At 39.3% G+C, this 20,796-nt stretch overlaps 1 protein-coding gene across 2 annotated transcripts; it reads left to right on the forward strand.

Moving 5' to 3' along the window:
• Positions 1–1,741: 1,741 nt before the first annotated feature.
• Positions 1,742–18,862, forward strand: txlnbb (taxilin beta b). 2 transcript variants are annotated; one of them, XM_028984261.1, is made up of 11 exons: positions 1,742–1,783; positions 2,643–2,661; positions 3,145–3,411; positions 3,598–3,689; positions 3,886–4,056; positions 4,136–4,330; positions 8,879–8,998; positions 9,177–9,251; positions 17,913–18,005; positions 18,100–18,195; positions 18,302–18,862. In XM_028984261.1, exons 3-11 carry the CDS (start codon positions 3,156–3,158, stop codon positions 18,521–18,523), a joined length of 1,320 nt encoding a protein of 439 aa, XP_028840094.1. In that variant the 5' UTR covers positions 1,742–1,783; positions 2,643–2,661; positions 3,145–3,155; the 3' UTR covers positions 18,524–18,862. The 2 variants fall into 2 exon arrangements, with proteins under 2 accessions (XP_028840094.1, XP_028840085.1); XM_028984252.1 differs by lacking the exons at positions 1,742–1,783; positions 2,643–2,661 and adding an exon at positions 2,808–2,921.
• Positions 18,863–20,796: the final 1,934 nt, after the last annotated feature.

Raw genomic sequence — 20,796 nt, forward strand, 5'->3', positions numbered from 1 at the left:
ATAATATAACATAAATAATAAACAACATAAACAAAAAAAAGCAACTCACAAACAGACCACGGCAAGCAAAGCAAACATAGCAGAAATCTCTTAACAACCTACAGTAATTTATAGACCGCCATCCATGAAAAAATAATTACATACAGTAAAACGCACTTAAATACTGCTAACAACACCAGCGATTCGCAGGAATTTCAATGTCCTCAAAGTGAAAGTGCATTTGAAAGCTGATGACTAGAGATTTAAAAATAAAAGTTTTGCAATTTCACTGTAAGCACATATCAAGTACAGAGACGAAGCATCCCCCTTTTTATGTTTTTTATCCCCCTTTTGTGTTTTCGTAAATGTAAATATATTATCATTTTAATAGTTATCAGTGGCAGAATAGTTAATAACATTCTAATGGAATATTGATGTCAAATTCCTTTGACCTAGAATGAATTGATTAAGTAAATTAAAATGTAGGTATTAGAGCCACAATAAATCACTGTACTTTTACTTTTGATACTTAAGTGCAATGGAAATATCTTTCTACTTTACTCAAGTAGAAATGAAAATGGAGGATTTTTATTACAATTAAATTTTACCTTGGGTAATTGTAAATTAATTCAAGTACATGGTTTGTGCACCTCTGCTCATTAGGTTGGCTACCAATATTCTTAAGATACTGCCACTATGTAAAATATGGAATAAGCAACCTTGATCTGATAATTGCACATTTGTTTACCCAGCTGCAATACTTAAGGACATTTCAAGCTTTTCTTATCTTACGTTCCGTCCCAATTAGTAGGACTGTGCCCTGTTTGGCCTTCAGGACATTTTTTCTCTCTCTACCAGGTTCATAGGCCTGTGTGTACTGTCAGGATATGCACAAGGCTGCAAAGGCCTCAGAGGCCTACAGAATACACAAAAGGCCAGAAAATCCATAAAAAGAAACAGCAGGCTCTGCTGGCAGCCAGACGGCCCAGTGACCCAGATCTTACTTCTTTAACAACTTCAGTCTTTAAAATATTTTTTTTTAGCAGGAAGAAAGGGAATCGCCGCTGCTGGGGTTTCCCAGCAGGACCAGGGCAGATGATTAACTCTGCCCACAGCATAGTGACGTATATGCGACTGTTATATGATCAGAAATTGACCACCAACAGTGTCAACATGTGACAATGTGGAAAATGTATGGGATGCATCACAATGAATCGATATCACGGCATTGATAATGGGAATCAAATCGAATCGCGAGACCAGTGAAGGTTTACACCTCTACTGGACAGCGAAGAATAGGTTTTGTCCAGTGTCATGGTCTGTTATAATACTACTGGGCCATTTGACGCTATAGCTGTTATGGTGTTGGTGGCTGTGGTGACCCTATGGTACATTTCATGCTGGTACATTGTTAGCAGGATCTAGAGCAACTCAGAAAGAAATAGATTAACCCGTAGATGCCTGTGTACATGTCAAGTGCAACAATGCATATGTGAGTTGTAACTGTTATGGAATGCTTGACTGAAAAGATGTGCCTTTAGCCTGGACTTAAATATTCATACTGTATCCACACATTAGCAGGAAGACTAAGTTAGATATTTGTATTATAAAAGCACAATGTTAGCTTATAGCTTTAATCTACAAAAAATTGCACCTTTGAATTAATATGTGAGTGAAGTTTTCTGAAACCCCTTCCTTACAACTGTGTGTGTGAGTGAGTGTGAGTATCTGTGGGGGCGGTATTTAACAGTGAGAATCGTAGCCCTACCTTTTCAGTCTTCTCTTACACTCAGAGCAGCTAGTGGTAAGTAGCTGTACTCACTGTTCCTTGTGAACATTGATTAACTTTGCCTAGGTAGTTGTTTAAATTTTACTTATCATTCTGTTTGTCATATATATATGTGCTATTTATTCATTCTATTATTATTTATTTATGAATAAATTAGATTTGCAAGTAAAATGCTAAATATTGGAAAAGAAATATGTAACATTCTGTGGCTGATAAGTAAAATTACTATCACTAACTGCTGTATTAAAGAATTGCACCAGAATTGTTACCAGAATACTTGACCATTTTAAGAAGGTCCCAGAATAGAAATCAGGCACTGCACAGCTGCCATGTGACATGCCAGTGATTAATGATTACTGACTGTATGTTGGGGTTGGGGGTAGGGGTTGCAGTCAAAATGTAGCAAAATAAACCAAATAAAATATATAAACAGAAAAATAAGAAATTTCTTAAAATGTTTGTAACATCAATAGATATTACCTTGGGTTATCGCCAGTTTTATCAAGGTTTATTGTGTGGAGTGTTCTTGCTGTGCATAGACAGGTGCAAATACAAGTTTAATTGGATTAAAATTTATGGCATTAAGTAGACACCCTTGTCCAGAGCAAGTTACATTCAGTAGTTACAGGGAAACTACTGAAGCAGCTTTTGATTCTTGGAGCAATTCATGGTTATGTGTCCTGCTGAGGGACACAATGGTAGTAAGCGGGAATTGAACCTGTGCCTATTTTTATCCAATGAATTTATTGCATCAGATAAAAAAGGAATTTACTACTGTTAACGTCATAGTGGTTATTTAACTGGCCATGACTGGGACTCGAAATTAGGGCGATTCCCTTTGTTTTCATTAAAGCCATATGTTTATTCTCTACAGGTTTGAATCTTTCACATAGGTAAGCAACAATTACTGTGTTGCAACTGTGGCTGTGTTTTGGATTTGTATTAATTTTTATTTGTTTTCTTGTTGAGTGAATCTCCCCTGCATATTATCAAACTAATAAGATATTTAAATGTAAACTACTTATGTTATTTGCGTTTCTTGAGTATAGATAGCCTGAATTCTAGATGTCTACATTTGTCTTGTGTTATGACGTCTCCTCCAATGTCCGGCTTCAGCTGGGAGCGTTTACCAGTCCTAGGGCACTGAGTACAGGTCACGCGCTTCTTGATTCCCTACACCTGTTTCCCCTCCTTTAAAAGGAATTCCTGCAACAGCGTTTGTGTTGTCATATGTCTGCTTGTCCCATGTCTTGCAGCTTGTATTTGTGGCGACAGTCCTTGTCTGTGTTCTGGTGCTGCCACATCTTGCCAGTACTGTTTGAGAATACTGACATTAGAACATTCCATTTTTGGCTTTCCGAACAATCTCTAAACAGAAATCTGCCTAATGGATACCAGCTTGCCAAAAAGTGATCAGCCTCTCCATGCAGAGAATCCAGTAGATGTCACTGACAATCTCGGCCAGCAGCTTGAAGATGTAGTCAGGACCTTCCACAGTTTAGAGCCTTCTGTGGAGTCCCCAATGAGTTCTGAAAATATGGAGGAAGACTCAGTACGGGAACTAGCTGGAAAGACCAGAACTGTAAATGACACTGGAGGTGCTAAGGATCATAAATTGGACAAGAAACTGACAAAAATACATGGTAGGTTGTAAGACATGAATGCTTTTGTTCTCAATAAATATATAGATACTATTATAAAGTTTGTGCACTGTACAAATGAAAATGTGAAAGGCCATCTGATGGTCAGCTCTTCAATGGCTACACAAAATATAGTTTGTGTTGAAACGTTTAGAAACTTTCTTATTTACATATTCTCTGGTCTTTCAGATAAAGAGGCAATGCTTATAATGCAGAGTCTAAACAAACTTAAAACAACAGAGGAAAAGTTAGAGGTCCTTGTTAAGAAACACACAGAGCTGGTGGGTATCTTTACAAAATCCATAATAAAAGAAAAGTGAAGCGATGATGATCTGAAAAAAGATAACATGCTAATAATGTTGGTATTAATAGTTTGCAATGGATTATATAATAGAATGCCTCTTTACCCTACATTCAGTATATAACACACTTGTTAACTAAACCTGTGTGTCTGCTAACTTTGTTTCATCTGCGAAGATGGAGAATTACCACGGAGAGCAGAAACAGATCCACACCCTAGAGAGAAAACTGCTGCATGCGATTAAGGAGAAGGACCAACTTCAAGCTGAGCACAGTCGTGCTGTACTTGCGCGTAACAAACTAGAGGGCCTCTGCAGAGAACTTCAGAGGCACAACAAGGCCCTCAAAGTAAGTTTGCTGCTTAAAATATGATGTTTTACCTTTGTCCTCCATATTCATTCACGTTTCTACTCTATTCATGAAATAGGAGGAGACTCTGCAGCAGTGTAGAGAGGAGGACCTCAAGAGGAAGGCGATTACCACACGTTTCCAGAATACACTTGCTGACATCCAAGTACAGATTGAAGAACACTCCTCACGCAACACTACACTCTGCAAGGAGAACATTGACCTGGCTGAGAAACTCAAGAGCTTAATCACTCAGTATGACCACAGAGAGGCGGTATGGATTCATAATGTAGACACAGCAGCAAGTTTTCTGTGGTGCACAGGCACCTGCTGTGTGAGCCCAGTGGCTCCTGAATCACATTTTAGTGTGTGCTGTAATTTTGCCTAAATACATAAAATTATTTCAGATCACAATCTGTAGGATTGGCAATTGTACTATATTTTCTCATTCTTCTGATTAATAGCTTTTTCATCTGAGACGGAGACTCTAAAAGAAACACAAATTTTAAAGTTTTAATTAAAGCATACATTAAATTACCACATTCAACCAAATAAACATATTATATGTTGCTTAATTGCCTAAAATGTTAGTGGTCAGTTTATCTAAAATAACTGAATATTTATTAAATAAAATTATTCCATAAAAGCAATTGTAATCTCTCTACATGTAAGAACATGTAAGGGCATGTTTCTGAAATGACCACAAAAAAGAAAATAACAAAAACTTTATAATGACAATTTATTCTTCAATTAATTATTTAATTAATAAATTTAGTGTTACGTTATTTGCCACAAGGTACAGCACACATGTTGACTGCATCAATATGTTACATTTCAGCATTTGTGATGTCAGGTGACATCAGAAAACAAGTTTTATTAAACTGAAGTTAACGATAGTAGGTTGTAATGGTGCATCGGGTGAATGAGAAGGCACATATGCATGACATAGGGAAATAGAGTGCTATTTAATTACCAAAACTGGCTGGAAACAAACAAAACTCTAAATGCAGCACACATTGAATCAAAGTACTGTGTGCAGTGTCAGTCTATCAACTCCCAGTCCCAAACCTATGGAAGATTTTAATCACATAAATCCAAATGGCAATTCAATGTCCAAGGTCCAACCATGAAGCCCCCCTTTTAATTTAAATTGTACAAATACACTTAGTTTTTGTATAAAGCATCGGATCAGTATCACCAATACCAACATGAATTTTACTTTGCATCAGATCGCGCAACTGCATAAAAATTTTGTCTATCCCGACAGCTCCTGCCATCTTCATTGTTTCTCCCCGCAGAGCTACCACTTGCACCACAGCCATGACATTAAGATCATGTGGCTGACTGACCCAAGCCTGACATAAATTGAGTGCCAGGATTTACAACTCTATTCTATAGACATGATTATGCATAGTTTTGATTTTTTATTGGGTGTGTTTACAAATCATTTTGGTAACCTCAACGCAGATACAATTGTGACTTCTGAATTGGGAACAACTTGCCAGGTGTTAATATTGACAGATGTTAACAGAGAGTGTTGGGAAGGTTACTTTTAAAATGTATTCCACTACAGATTACAGAATACATGCCCCAAAATGTAGTTTGTAACATATTCCGTTAAGTTACTTAATATGAGTAACGTATTCTGAATACTTTGGATTACTTAATATATTGTCATGCTTTTTACAACTACATGAATGTAGCAATCACAGGTAATAAAAAGCCATTTTTCCTTAACCATTTCTTTATTTATAAAGCTGAAAAGTGGAAGAATATTAGACAAACATAAAATATGCCATTGAAAAGTATTTACTGTTATGGTCACCAATATATTCCATGACTTATTTAAAATAAAAAGTAAAATAAAATAGAAAAAAAATCAGCATTTTCAATGACCCTAGGACAAAAAGCATGTTGCTGCTCCCTGTTGACTTAAGAGTGAAACTCTCCACGTCACAGCAACCGGTAAAAAAACAAAAAACACACATAGAATCGAAACTTTGAATGACTAATGACATGATTAGAAAATGCTTGAATTAATTATTCCTCGCACTCATACTGTACTTGGAGAAAATGGAACTTTTGCGGAAACGTTTTGACACTATTACGCGCAGTACTACGCGCACTATTAAGCACACTTGTGCTTGCTCTAGAACAGGCAGATGGCTTTTGCGCACGCCGGGCAGCGCTCCTTGCACTCAACAAAGTAACTGTATTCTGATTATCACTCATTTAAATGGTAACTGTAACGAAATACAGTTACTCATATTTTGAATTCTAAATACGTAACGCCAGTACATGTATTCCGTTATTCCCCAACTCTGTTAACAGATAATAAAAGAAAAACGTCTGAGAGATAGAAAGCAATTCCCAACTGTCAGACTACTCAAGGCGGGCCTTCACTATCTATGCCAAGTCCATGTGTAATCGCTACACTCGCACAAAACATGCAAATGCAAGTTGGAGAAGCCCGTTTAGCCTCTTCAAAATACTTTGAAATGAACTAAGGATTCAATCATCACTTTGCACATTGAATTGCCAATTGCAACATGTAATATGAAAATGATATGCTCAAATTTAATATTGCATTGCCAAATGAATTAACATTAGAATTTGTTTAGCTTAAAAATCTTCCATACAAAACATTTGGGCTTAAAAACGCATCAGTCCACCACTCCTGCCATAGGTCTGAAAACCTTTGTCCAGAATGCGACTCCACACTTCAGGCACCACCAGGAACATGAACACAGAGAGGTGGGCATCCTCAATCCCACTTTGGTCTATGGTGAGCACCAAGACCCTGCAGGCATCTACACCCCCAATGGAGCAGGCACAACCCCATCCAGTAACACAGGGGCAGGCATCATTGACCCCATTGTGGACTGTATCCTGCTATATACCACAGCCATGCACACTTTCCACATTGTTGTGGAGTGTGTGCAATCCTGCCAGGGAACATAAAAATATGAAGGGGACTGTACACTGGCTATGTTCTCTGGGGGCAGAAAGCACTAGTCAAAACAAGCCAGACCTGGTGCTTAGTCGGCTGTATAAAAAAAATAGTCTTGTCACGGATTCATCAGGGGAGTGAAGAAAGATGCAATTGCTGACTTACAGCAGTGCAAAAAAAAAAAAAAAAAACAGTGCACATAGACATCTACACACAGAACGAGGTAAAATACAATTACTGGATGAGGACTAGACACAATGAGGACACATTTATACACATAACAACAGAAGCACACAATCAGGGAATCAGGAACATGTATGAACGTCAAACTCTGGCTGGAATGCAGAACCAGGTGGTGGGGTGGTAGTAGCCTAGTGGGTAACACAATCGCCTATGAACCAGAAGACCCAGTTTCAAATCCCACTTACTACCATTGTGTCCCAGAGCAAGGCACTTAACCCTAAGTTGCTCCAGGGGAACTGTCCCTTTAACTACTGATTGTAAGTCGCTCTGGATAAGGGCATCTGATAAATGCTGTAAATATAAAACCAAACCACACAGAAATGTTTCTTAATAGTTAGAGTAATATTTATAATTTTCAATTCATAAAAAAGTCCACTTGAAGGAACTGCATTCCAGAAGTGAAATGAGTAAAAAAAAACATTAAAATGCTTTATGTGTTTGCTCATGAGAAAACAACTGGTTCAGGGGGTTCTAATCAACAGTACCTGTGGTAATCAGGACTCAACACAGCTGTCAACTCATCACCTGGCTAGTCTTGACCCCGCCTCCAATGGCCGCAACCCCCAAAGCTCCCAAAACAGGCACAGGGAGAAGTGGAGCCCCTCCACTTTCTGGCCTCAGAGCTGGAGCCCCTAACCTATATTGTGCACCCCCAAAATGAGTTTTGGTTAAGCGCCTTCCTGGCTGGAAAAGGAGGACTAGCCATCCCACCACTGGGCTGGTGCAGCACTGTCAGGGTAATTCCTACCTGGGCCTGATTAATCTCTGGGAACTCCAACTTCTGGACAAGAAGAAGGGTTGAGGAGTGACACACAAACAAATAAGAGACACACAAAAAAATGGTCTTCCAGCTCCTGATTCAGGATGCTACCCTCAGCCCCGCTGCAATTGTGGCAGGAGGATGGTGTGGCATTTTATGATTTATCTTTAAAAAACACCCTGCTTGTACCTTTATCAAGCCTCGGCCTCCCACAAGCAAGCAAGAGGTATCACAAGGGTGCCAAAAGGCCAGCAAATGCTCATTCAGACGACACACTTTTATATAAAAACAAAAGTACTTTTTTCTATAACGGTATGGGGTGAATGAATGATGAGGTGCTGAAGCTCGATATGTTGAAATTAAATTATGTTTATTGACCCAGAACAGAAAATAAAATAAGATAAAAATAAAGAAACAAAAAAAAAAAACTGCCACTGTGTGACTTGCCATCAGGAAACACAAAAAGGTGTAAACAGAGTAACGCTGTCCCTGTCAATGCACAAACAACATGTGATTGTGCATGCATTCTTTTAACAGGCCCTGATGACTAGGTGCCTAATGAGTGGCAGCTGGGAGTGCTCAGTACTCATACACACCCAATGTGCGAGCCCATTGGCCCCTGGAAGTCACATTTCAGTGTGGGCTGTAATTTTCCTAAATACATATTAAACTCACTATCTATAGCTCTGTTACCAATTATTAATTTCTTAAATAAAATAGATTTTAGAAATGTATAAATCCATTTGAAGAAATTATCTGTACATCTGTACCTGTTGCTGCATAATCAATGATTGTAAATCATTGTTGTTGTAAATTATACTGAATACATTCCAAATAGTTTAGTTCATTCTCGTTTTGTCTTTGTACAGAACCTTGAGAAAGTTTTTAAACATCGGGACCTACAGCAGAAACTCATGGAGACAAAACTTGCTCAGGCCAACCTACTGCTAAAAGATGTAGAGGAGAAACACAAAGCTGAGAAAGAACATGTGAGTGTGTAAATTCTGTATGGAAGGGAAAGGACATTTTACTGTGATAATTATGTTTAGATTTACATGTTAGATTGTGATGATATGCACAAAGTGTATAGAAGCAATGCAAAAAGAATTTGTATTTTTATTTCTGTCTTTAGTATGTTATGTTTTTATAGTTTTCTTCTGTCTTTAGCTACTGAAGCAGGCTGCAGAGGCAAAGCTGACAGTAAAACTACTGAAAGAAGCTGAAACCGATATGAAAGCAGAGGTAAAGTACAGCAGTTGTAACTGAAGATTTTAAAAGTTGAACATTATATTAATAACTGTGATATTAATCACAATATTAGTTGCAAAGTTATGTATAGAATAGAGGTCAGGGATACCACCAGTACATTCCAAAGAAAAAAAACTAGCCAAAACAATATCCAGAAAAAAAGGTATTGTCACACTGGTTCAGGCGTCTTACCCCTGCAGCAGCACCTCACTTCAGAAATATGCTCAGGATGACCAGGACAAATACAAAACCACAACAGGAACAAAAAACAAGGAAGACAAACATAGCCAAATAAATAAGTAAGTAAGTAAGTAAGTAAGTAAGTAAGTAAGTAAGTAAATAAATAAATAAACAAACAACACCTGCCCCATGGTAGGTACAGTGGTGTGCAAAACTATTTTCCCGCTTCATGATTCTTTTGCATGTTTGTCACACAAAATGTTTCTGATCATCAAACACATTTAACTATTAGTCAAAGATAAACACAAAATGCAGTTTTTAAATGGTTTTTATTATTTAGGGAGAAAAAAAAAATCCAAACCTACATGGCCCTGTGTGAAAAAGTAATTGCCCCCTGAACCTAATAACTGGTTGGGCCACCCTTAGCAGCAATAACTGCAATCAAGCCTTTGCGATGACTTGCAATGAGTCTTTTACAGCACTCTGGAGAAATTTTGGCCCACTCATCTTTGCAGAATTGTTGTAATTCAGGTTTATTTGAGAGGTTTCTAACATGAACCGCCTTTTTTAATGTCATGCCACAACATCTCAATAGGATTCAGGTCAGGAATTTGACTAGGCCACTCCAAAGTCATTGTCCTGCTGCAGCACCCAAGATCGCTTCAGCTTGAGTTGACGAACAGATAAAGTAAAGTGAAGTGATTGTCACATATTATACACTGGCCGGACATTCTCCTTTAGGATTTTTTGGTAGACAGTAGAATTAATGTTCTTTTAAAAGTGGTTTGCACCTTGGAAATCTGCCATGCAGATAACACGAAATCATTTGTAGGTTTGAGCATGGGTAATATGGGGTTGTATAGTAGTCGCATGGGAATTGAGTTACTTCCTTGAAATTTAAAATGGAACATCCAAGACAAGCTGCTGTGATCTGTTTGCAGGAGGAAATGACAGCCCATTAAGTAATGTTTGAATTGTCTTGTAAATCTGACCACTGCAAGCAGCTCGCGTCTTGGTACACAATAACGTTGCTGGGCACTTTGCAGGTGGGAGCTGGCATATGCAATGACCTTTTCCTCTCCATGTAGGATCTGTGACAAAACAGGGGTAAGTGAGCACAGGGGCAGTTGTCAGACAGCACTTCAGCTCTTCAAAAGCGCCTGTAGTAATTGCAGAGGCCCAGGAATACTTAAAGTTGTTGCTGATTATTTGGTGGTTTTCAGTCCGCAACATCTTGGATGAGTTTTGGGTTTGGACCGATCCCCTGTGCATAAATTTTTCAGAAGATGACACTTTGATGGCTTCAACCCACACTGGTCTAGGTAAATAAGCAAACTCTGCCACTGCAGCCCTTAAAGTACAAACTCCATAGCCCTCTGAAACGTACTCAGGGCATTATACAGTCTGAACTGCATTCTTGTATACTCGTAAAGTCCATATTTGGTTACAAAAGCAGTTTTGCACCTCTCCTTTTCATGCACCTCGATCTGCCATTATCCACTCTGCAAATCAAGTGTGGAGAAAACAGTGGCCTCTTCCAAGGTGTCTAAGCATTTTTCGATTTTATTATTTTTTGTGGATATGCATCTTTCAGGGTTAGGTTGTTTAATTGGCGACCACTTACGCCACCATCCTTCTTACAGACAAATACAACTGGGGATGGTGAGGGAATAACTACACCAGAGTGTAAAATTTTGCAGATGGTTTGCCTCCTTTTCTTAATATCCAAGTGGTGTGCGTCATGGCTGCTATCTGACTGGCTGTGCGTTTACTGTATTTATGTGATGAGAAACAACATTGAAATATCCTGGGTCTCCATCATTAGCTGCAAAGATTTTCTGATATTTCAAAAGGAGAGTAAAAGGAGAGTTCACTGAGGCCATTGCTAGCTGTTATGTATAGCTCTTGGATGTGGGCAGGCAGGTCAAGGGCATCCTGTGACTTGCAATCTGGTGCAGTGGAAGATGTGTGGATGTTTGCGATGACTGAATTGTTCCACAACATTTAAATTTTGTATTTTGTATCAGTGGGGGTGGGTGTGCCAATATTCCCAAACAGGTACCACGAGACATGTAGACACTTACAGGGGACATGCTGCATAGACGGATAGGCACCCTTTCGTTCATTTCCACCAGAACACTTCCTGAAGAAAGCCCATCTGCTAAGCCGGTGGGCTCAAGGTTAGCAGTCACCCAAGGCCTCGGATGCTCAACAAGCCCCCATACATTGCATTCGCTCTGTGGTGGAGAACTGAGGATTTTATTAGTAGCACTCTTGACAGTGTAACTTCCAAACGGGAACAGGTTCACTCCCAATGAAAACTCTTAAGTCCCTTATATATAGTAATATCTGCTCCGAGCATGAAATCTAGGCCAATAAGCAGTGGGTCTTGGATCGGCACTATGTACAAAACTATGTTCTTGTTTCCAAATTGAAATGTCACATCGTAACCTGATGAAATGCCCATTGCGTTACCTGACTCTGCAGTTTTGCAGATTAACTCTTTGTGCTATTTTGACTTTTTAATTGGACCTGATCAAACACTTCAGAGGACATTACATTATCTCCGGCTCCAGTATCAATGACACACATCAGTGGCAGGTCAATTACCTTAACTCGAATCTGCAGGCTCGGCCCCTCACTAGTAGTTCTGTTCACTGCAATTGCTGGAGTGGGGCACAGTTCGTTTTTGTTTTCAATACAACAACAACAACAACAACATTTATTTCTTATATAGCCCAAAATCACATACAGTATGTCTCAATGGGCTTTGACAGGCCCTACAGTTGACACCCCCCACACTTGACCCTTCTGCACACAAGGAAAAACTCCACACAAAAAAAACTCTAGGAGAGAGAAAAAAGGAAAGGAAGAAACCTTGGGAAGGAGTGATACAGAGAGGGACCCCCTTCCAGGGTAGAGTGAGCCTGCAAATGGTGTCAGTGCAGGGTTGGATATGATATAATGAGTCCTACAGCTGTAGGGTTGGAGAAGTCCAGGATGTATTCAGTGTCATGGTCTAGATTACGTGTCCGTAATGATGTTACTGGTCCATTTGAAGATCCCTGAAGCTGTAGTTGTAGTGGTGGTGGTGGCTGTGGTGACCCTCTGGTTTGTTTTATGTTTTGTCCTTGTAAAGCAGTTGTCAGGAACCAGGATTTATTTGCTTGTCTCTTCACTGGATACAGTTTGCTGTAGGACCACGTTGATCTGATCTCTGGCCAGGTTTGTAATTTTTCCACTTTTTCCATTAACATTTTAAGCTGGTCTGAGGCTGCATAGCTAATAGCCCCTAATGTAGGGGTGGCCTCGTTGAGATTCTCATCAGCCCAGGAAATGCAACAAACTTGTCCCCCTATATCAGCTTCCCGTCCCAGTGTGGCTCAAACTAGTCTTTGAGCTTCTGAGAGGGTGAGTGGGTCTTTGTTCAGCAGCTCATATGGTATTCCCTGATTTCTGAGCCCCGTAGAAATGCATCAGCTGGCGACGCAGGGACGAATTATGGGTCGTGGGGCCCCTGGGCAAAACGTTTGCGAGGCCCCTCCCCCCTCCAAAAAAAAATAAAATGCCAGCATTGTCTGGGATGGCTAGTTGCTACGTCACCATGCCACTTGTGGGTCCAAACTAGTGCGGTGTACCGTGTTGTAAAAGCAGAATGATGTTGACAAAATCTTTGCCGCTTTTTACCTCTGAAAAAGTGAAAAGAAGGTGGCTTAAGTTGATGCAGTAAGTTGGATCTCAAATTATAATCAGTACAGCCTAATGCCATTACCTCACGTTAACGTTAGCACCAGGTTACCCATCTCTGTTTATAGAGACAGGTAGCAACGTAGCACAACCAGATCGTACCATAACAAACATTATTTCAATGTCATACAATTCATGCTCTAAATCAAAGCACTTTTGCTAATCATCCCATTTCTATTCAGCAGCCTGGTTATTACCATGGGAAAAGATAGGTCTCTCCACATGATTTACGCATTGCAAGTTCTCCAATGTGAAAAAAACTGTCGTTTTGCGTTGCAAAGCGGCCCCACTGGCCCGGTCCGTAATCCGTCCCTGCGGCGACGTGCAGTGTTAGGTGGATCTGCCTGGCCATAACGTTGAGCCAGCTGGTCTATTAGGAGTGCATAGTCTTCCCTTACATGCTCTGGCAAGGAGCCGACAAAATGCATGGCGGATCCTCTCGGCTGCTCGTGTAAACGATTCACCCTTTCAGTGCTTGTCCAACCCTGCCTCTGTGTCACTCTTTCAAAAGGAATGAAGAATGTGGCCCAAGTTGGCCACTGTACGCTGATTGGCTGACACCAATGTCACTCCCACAACTTTCCATTAAAATAATACGTAAAAACAGTCCTTTATGGCTACCCTTTACCTAGTCAACCATCCATGAACATACCAACTTCTGATTATAACTGTATCTCTGCCTCGTACTGCGACATCAGTAAACATGCTAAGTTTAACCAAATAAGAAAATTAGCTGTAGATTTATTGAAAATGTATTGAAACATTATTGAAAACATTTTACTTTATTCTTTAAGTTTATCACCAGCCAGTTTTAAAGTTAAAACACATCATGGTTATGCTTCTACAAACTTGAACACCCTGGAGTACACTGAAAAGGCTTTGAAAAGTTTGCTGTGACATTATGGAGTTTATAGAAAATAAGAGATGCTTCTGGAAGTTTTACACAAAGAGCACTCAATGCAGAAAGCACAGCCCTTAGAGAATCTTTAAAATTCGTCATTAGGTGAATGACTCAGCTTTCAGAAAAAAACTAAACTTAAAAAAAAAAAACTTGTAAAGTTCTTCTTAGTTGCTAAAAGTAATCACTACATTTCAGAAGTTATCTATAGAATAGAGGTCAGGGATACCACCAGCACATTCCAAAGAAAAAAACTAGCCTAACTGATTTTTATGAATGGACCAATCTGTTTCCTGATACAATGACATCACCTGACAGGTCACATGATATTAGATCAGTTTCCTTAGTTATCAGACAATTCCAGCACTATGTACAGGTCCTTCTAAAAAAATTAGCATATTGTGATAAAGTTCATTTCCTGTAATGTACTGATAAACATTAGACTTATATTTAGATTCATTACACACAACTGAAGGTAGTTCAATCCTTTTATAGTTTTAATATTGATGATTTTGGCATACAGCTCATGAAAACCCAAAGTTCCTATCTCAAAAAGGTCAACCTTCAAATAATCATGTTCAGTTATGCAGTCAATACTTGGTCGGGAATCCTTTTGCAGAAATGACTGCTTCAATGTGGCGTGGCATGGAGGCAATCAGCCTGTGGCACTGCTGAGGTGTTATGGAGAACCAGGATGCTTCGCTAGCAGCCTTAAGCTCTTCCAGAGTGTTGGGTCTTGCGTCTCTCAACTTTCTCTTCGCAATATCCCACAGATTCTCTATGGGGTTCTGGTCAGAAGAGTTGGCAGGCCAATTGAGCACAGTAATACAATGGTCAGTAAACCATTTACCAGTGGTTTTGGCACTGTGAGCAGGTGCCAGGTCGTGCTGAAAAATGAAATTTTCATCTCCATAAAGCTTTTCAGCAGATGGAAGCATGAAGTGCTCCAAAATCTCCTGATAGCTAGCTGCATTGACCCTGCCCTTGATAAAACACAGTGGACCAACACCAGCAGCTGACATGGCACCCCAGACCGTCACTGACTGTGGGTACTTGACCCTGGACTTTTCCCTCTGCCCAGTCTTCCTCCAGACTCTGGCACCTTGAAAAAAGGATTTGACCACTGAGCAACAGTCCAGTGCTGCTTCTCTGTAGCCCAGGTCAGGCGCTTCTGCCGCTGTTTCTGGTTCAAAAGTGGCTTCACCTGGGGAATGCGGCACCTGTAGCCCATGTCCTGCACACGCCTGTGCATGGTGGCTCTGGATGTTTCTACTACAGACTCAGTCCACTGCTTCCGCAGGTCCCCAAGGTCTGGAATCGGTCCTTCTCCACAATCTTCCTCAGGGTCCGGTCACCTCTTCTCATTACCCTCTTGTTTGAGGGTGTCAATGATGTCCTTCTGAACAGCAGTCAGGTTGGCAGTCTTACTCATGAATGCGGTTTTGAGTAATGAACCAGGCTGGGAGTTTTTAAAAGCCTCAGAAATCTTTTGCAGGTGTTTAGAGTTAATTAGTTGATTCAGATGATTAGGTTAATAGCTCGTTTAGAGAACCTTTTCATGATATGCTATTTTTTTGAGATAGGAACTTTAGGTTTTCATGAGCTGTATACCAAAATCATCAATATTAAAACAATAAGAGGCTTGAACTACCTTCAGTTGTGTGTAATGAATCTAAAATATATGAAAGTCTAATGTTTATCAGTACATTACAGGAAATAATAAACTTAATAATAATAAATATCACAATATGCACATTTTTTTAGAAGGACCTGTATGTAATATATATGCTAATGTTGCAAGTGTTCAGCTTACGTTCAGTGAGAATCTACCATTATAAAAGTGTACACCTTCTGCAGTTTTCTAACACATTATATATGAATTGCATTACTCAGGAACCTGCTGTTTCTTCATGTATTAGTCCTAAATTACACTCAGCTTTGTAAAGTCACAACAGGTATAAAGCCAATTAAACAGTTATTATCTAGCCAGAAGTACAGAAGAATAGTCTTTTACAGGTAAAGTGCATGAATGAGGAGTGTAAATACAAAAGCTACAGAAGGGCTGCATCTTACAATAAGTACAGCATATAGGGGACACTGACAGGCAAGCCGTTCCACAACTGCAGAGCTCTATAGGAGAAGGATCTGCTCCCAGCCACAACCTTCTGTACTTTTGGTACCAGTACTGACCCCGAGCCCATTGATCGAAGGGGGCGTGGCGGGTCGTAAAGAACTAAAAGTTCACTCAGGTATTGCGGGGCGAGACCATTTCGAGCTTTATAGGTCTAAAGTAGGATTTTGTAGTCAATCCTAAATTTGATGGGTAACCAGTGCAGTGATTGTAAGACTGGGGTGATGTGGTCAAATTTCCGAGTTCTAGTTAGAACTCTGGCTGCAGCATTCTGTACTAGCTGGAGTTTACTCATGCACCTACTAGAGCATCCAGACAGTAATGCATTGCAGTAATCTAACCTTGATGTTAGACTTGCTCCGTGGCTACTGGCAAGTGGCATTAACACCTAAAGCTGCTGAAAACTCTGCCTTTGTCACACCGGACACCTTCCTGCAGTACTCTGTAATGCCTTTTGTAAAGCTCCTGCTACTTCAGTGTTTTATGTTCAAAGTGCATGCTGGTGTTTAAAAATGTGATGCTTACTTGGATTATATCATTATCTATTCATATACATGGTCCGAGCACATGCAGACGTTGGCTACTGTTTTCAAGCAACTGCAAGATGTGTCATTGTCCTTGAACATGGAAAATGTGAGTTTGAAAAGGCAACAGTGACCTACTTAGGCAGGGAGGTGGGTCAGGGTTGGGTTAGGCCATCTTCGAAGACAGAGATATGCCGTTTTTGGGGTATGGCAGGTTACTGGTGTGTCCTCTGGCAGAACTCCTGGATGGAAACGGCTGTCAAAATGCTTTCATTAAAAAAAAATGTCATTAAAAAAAATATTTGCAGTCCATGTTCTCACTGTTCCTGACTTCCAGTGTCCTTTTAAACTGGAAGTGGATGCGAGTGCTTTTGGAGCTGAAGCTGTGTTGTTGCAGGAAGATGCATGTGGGATTGATCACCCCATCAGTATCTTTTCAAAACGTTCCTAAAGCATCAGGTAAACTACAATGCCATTGAGAAGAAGTCGTTGCCTTTGTCCTTCACAGTTCTCTGTGGTTCAGTGCTCAACTCGTCCACAGGGTCATTTCTAAATTATTTGTAGCATCTCCTCTATGACTCGAGGTCAGCTTTAGAACAGGGTCTCCCTCAGGCTTTACAAAGTTTGCAGTCCATGTTGGTATAGGTTTGAACCTGATTCCAAGTTAAGGGTTTAAAAGACAATCTTGCCATTGCACTGGTTATTATCATTAGGTGTGAATGTGCAGTTGTGACAATTTTGAATGTATTTCTTTCTACCCTGATTTATGTTGTTTGTTGTAGTAAAATTATTTCTGGGTATATTTATTGTGTAATATAAGTTCACTACACCAAAAAGGTCATGCCTGTTTTAGTAGTATTGTGAATAATTCTGGGGATGCCCTCTTAGTTTGTGTATTGTTACGCTAACTTTGTTATTAAAATGTGCCACAAGACAAACCTGGTTGATGAATAATCGGTTACCGGTAACTGGTAAAATACCGGTAATATAAAAATGCAGTGCTTCAGGAATCAATTGACCTAAAGGATTCATAAAACAAGTCTTTTAAGCTGGTCTCACACACACATATGTGTTAACACAAAATATTTTCAGAATACATTGATCAGGACAGATAGTGAATTTGAATTCATTTCATGATTCAGTCTCAATCATCCTTGCTGTCTCTCTTTATACAGTTAGCTCTCTACTCTGAGAAATTCAAGGAATTTCAAGGAAGTGTGTCTAAGAGCAGTGGTGTATATGCCACCTTCAAGCAAGACATGGAAAAGGTGAGGCACTCAAAATAATATGCATTTTTCTGTTGATAAGGTTGATTACATTTTTACTGGAAAAGATTTTATTGTGACCTAATTTTTTTTACAGATGTCTAAAAACATGAAGAAGCTTGAAAAAGAAGCACATGGCTGGAAAACACGCTTTGAAAGCACTAATAAGGCTCTTGTTGAAATGGTGACAGATGTAATTGCTGTTTTTTATTGGCCAGAGTACAAGCCAAGCAGACGTTTTAGATTTCTTATAGTTCTGGTGGGGCTGACAACAATCCTGAAATATTTTGTGTTTTCAGAAAATACTAATGGATAAAGAAATTGAAGCATCAACAGTGAAGACACAGAGGCTGGAGCAGCTATGCAGAGCCATGCAAGAGGAGAGGAATAGTCTGTATAAGAAGCTTCAAAGAGAGGAGCAGTCACTTGGAGCCATTGTGGAGAAGCATCAGTTTGGAAATATCGTTGTTGTGGAAGAGACCCATGTTCCTACAGAGAACATAGAGAAGCTGATCCCTTAAATAAAGCCATTAACAACAACAAAAAAATTGAGTAGTCTGAAAGCACAGCAGGCCAGGCTAAAGGAGAAACATAATTTAACTCACTCAAAATTACATTGTCTATGACAATGTCCAATACAAAATCAGAACTATGCACTTGTCTGGAGATCACAGATATATAACAAGAAACAACAAGTAAGAGGCACCCAAACACAAGGACATGAGAACAAATCAGAATAGCCATTAGAATAAGAAGTAATAGGAAATTTAGAAAAAGCAGCGAGAGAATGAATATGATTTAATTCTTCTGAAGACTGCCTGATTTGAAAGTAAATTTGAAATATAATATATTTATGTGAATCATGTCTTCAGTGTTTTCTGTTTTAAAACTGTCCAGTTAATTATAAAACTCAGCACCCTCTCAACTGAAGAAGTAGCACAGATGCGGTCATTAGTGTCTCTCTCTCTCACTTCCGCATTACACTATTGTGCATGCCAGTCACATCAAAACCACAAAATCACTACGCTTTTACACATAAATGTTTTAACATGTTCAATTGAAACTATTTAATGAATTGTCATTTTGTAACTTGCACTACTCACAATAGTTAGGGATATTGTTATTTACATGAGTGCTTTTCCTATTTGCTCTGAATTTTAATGAAATAAGTAAAGTTTCCCTTTGATATCACTAATAATGTTGAGAAGAAACACAATTTTCATTAGTTTATTTATTACCCAAATTTAGACAATATTTAGACAATAACAGAGATAGCTCCAAATAATAAAAATTGACAATGTCAGTAGCGGGTGTTTCCACCATTTGCTGCAATGACAGCTTGACAGCATTGTTCTGAGGGATTGTGTTCCACTCTTCCACAAGTGCTACATGCAGTTCTGCCAGGTCACATGGGAGTGAGGTACAATCATTCAGTCTCTGCTTCAACTGGTCCAAGGCATGCGGTCATCATTGCTATCGGTCACTCGTGGGGCTCCACTCCTGGGTCTGACATGAACTCTGCCAGTAGTTCTTTGTCTTGGTGCAAGTCTGCTGATAACATTTTGAGACACACAAAGTTCACAAGCAACATCTGACTGCCTGCCACCAACCTGAAGGCACGCCATGGCCAGGTGACACTGCTCATCCGTTAAATGACGTGTGTTCATGGCTGTTTGAATGATGAACTTGGAATAACTTATTGAAAATACCAGCTTTTTATACCCACAGAATGTTGAAATTGATTCCAGTTGTCTTGGTATTGGCCCCAATATAAGGCACACCTACACAAGAAGACCATTACATGTATTTTACAAAATAAGGTGTGTTGATCACCCCAAACATTTTGTTTGCTGATTGAGTGAAGCGACCGCACCAGGTTTTGGGTCTCACCACTCCCAAGCATTATTATTATTATAATTATTATTACTACCACTGATTTCCTCTCTAATCTGATACAAAGTAAAATTCAGGTTTGCATTGGCGATATTGATCCGATACGATACCTTTATCTAAATAAAATTTGTATTTCAAATTATAATGTCATAATGAATACAATGTGCTTGTTCTTAATGTTTAATTAAGAATTATGATACAAGAAAAAATAGAATGTGTATATCTTACTATTTAACATGTTGGTATGTACATTTAATGTATCAATGTCAGAAGTAAGCGTCAAGCTTTGTATCAGACCAAGAATGAGAGCAGTTATGATTCTATAAAGTCAAAGTGCACATTACAAAGTGCACAATTACATGATTTGCATTGTTTCAGATGATCTGATCAGAATGACAGTCACGCTGCTTTTGTAATGCTGTTGTTTTGTTGGTTATTTGTAGTTTGCAAAATTGCTGAGTCCTGTTTTCAACCCTGTCGTCTGTCATGATACTATTTCTGTTAATAATAATAAAACTTCTGATACTGATAATAATAATAATTCTTCTTTGTAAAACATGTAAAACATGGACACTTTATTATTGTTGTTTTTAAGATTTTAAAAACAAAAAAACTGGGCTCATTGGTAAATACTGCACTTCGACCAGACTACTCTTTGGCCTTTATACACAGCAAAATGATTGAAACACTGCAGCACAGTACACAGTCAACACAACAAATTATGTCCTCTTTTTTTAACTTATCACCCTTAGTGCGCAGCCATGAAAAGCGCCTGGGGAGCAGCGTTTCAGGATGGTGCTTTTGCTCAATGGAACCTCAGGTGCACCTTGGCAGATCGGGATTCGAACCGCAAACTTCTGATTACGGGGCCTCTTCCTTAACCGCTAGTCCACCACTGACC

This window comes from Denticeps clupeoides, chromosome 1, assembly GCF_900700375.1.
Source record: "Denticeps clupeoides chromosome 1, fDenClu1.1, whole genome shotgun sequence".
In the NCBI taxonomy this organism is placed as follows: Eukaryota; Metazoa; Chordata; class Actinopteri; order Clupeiformes; family Denticipitidae; genus Denticeps; species Denticeps clupeoides.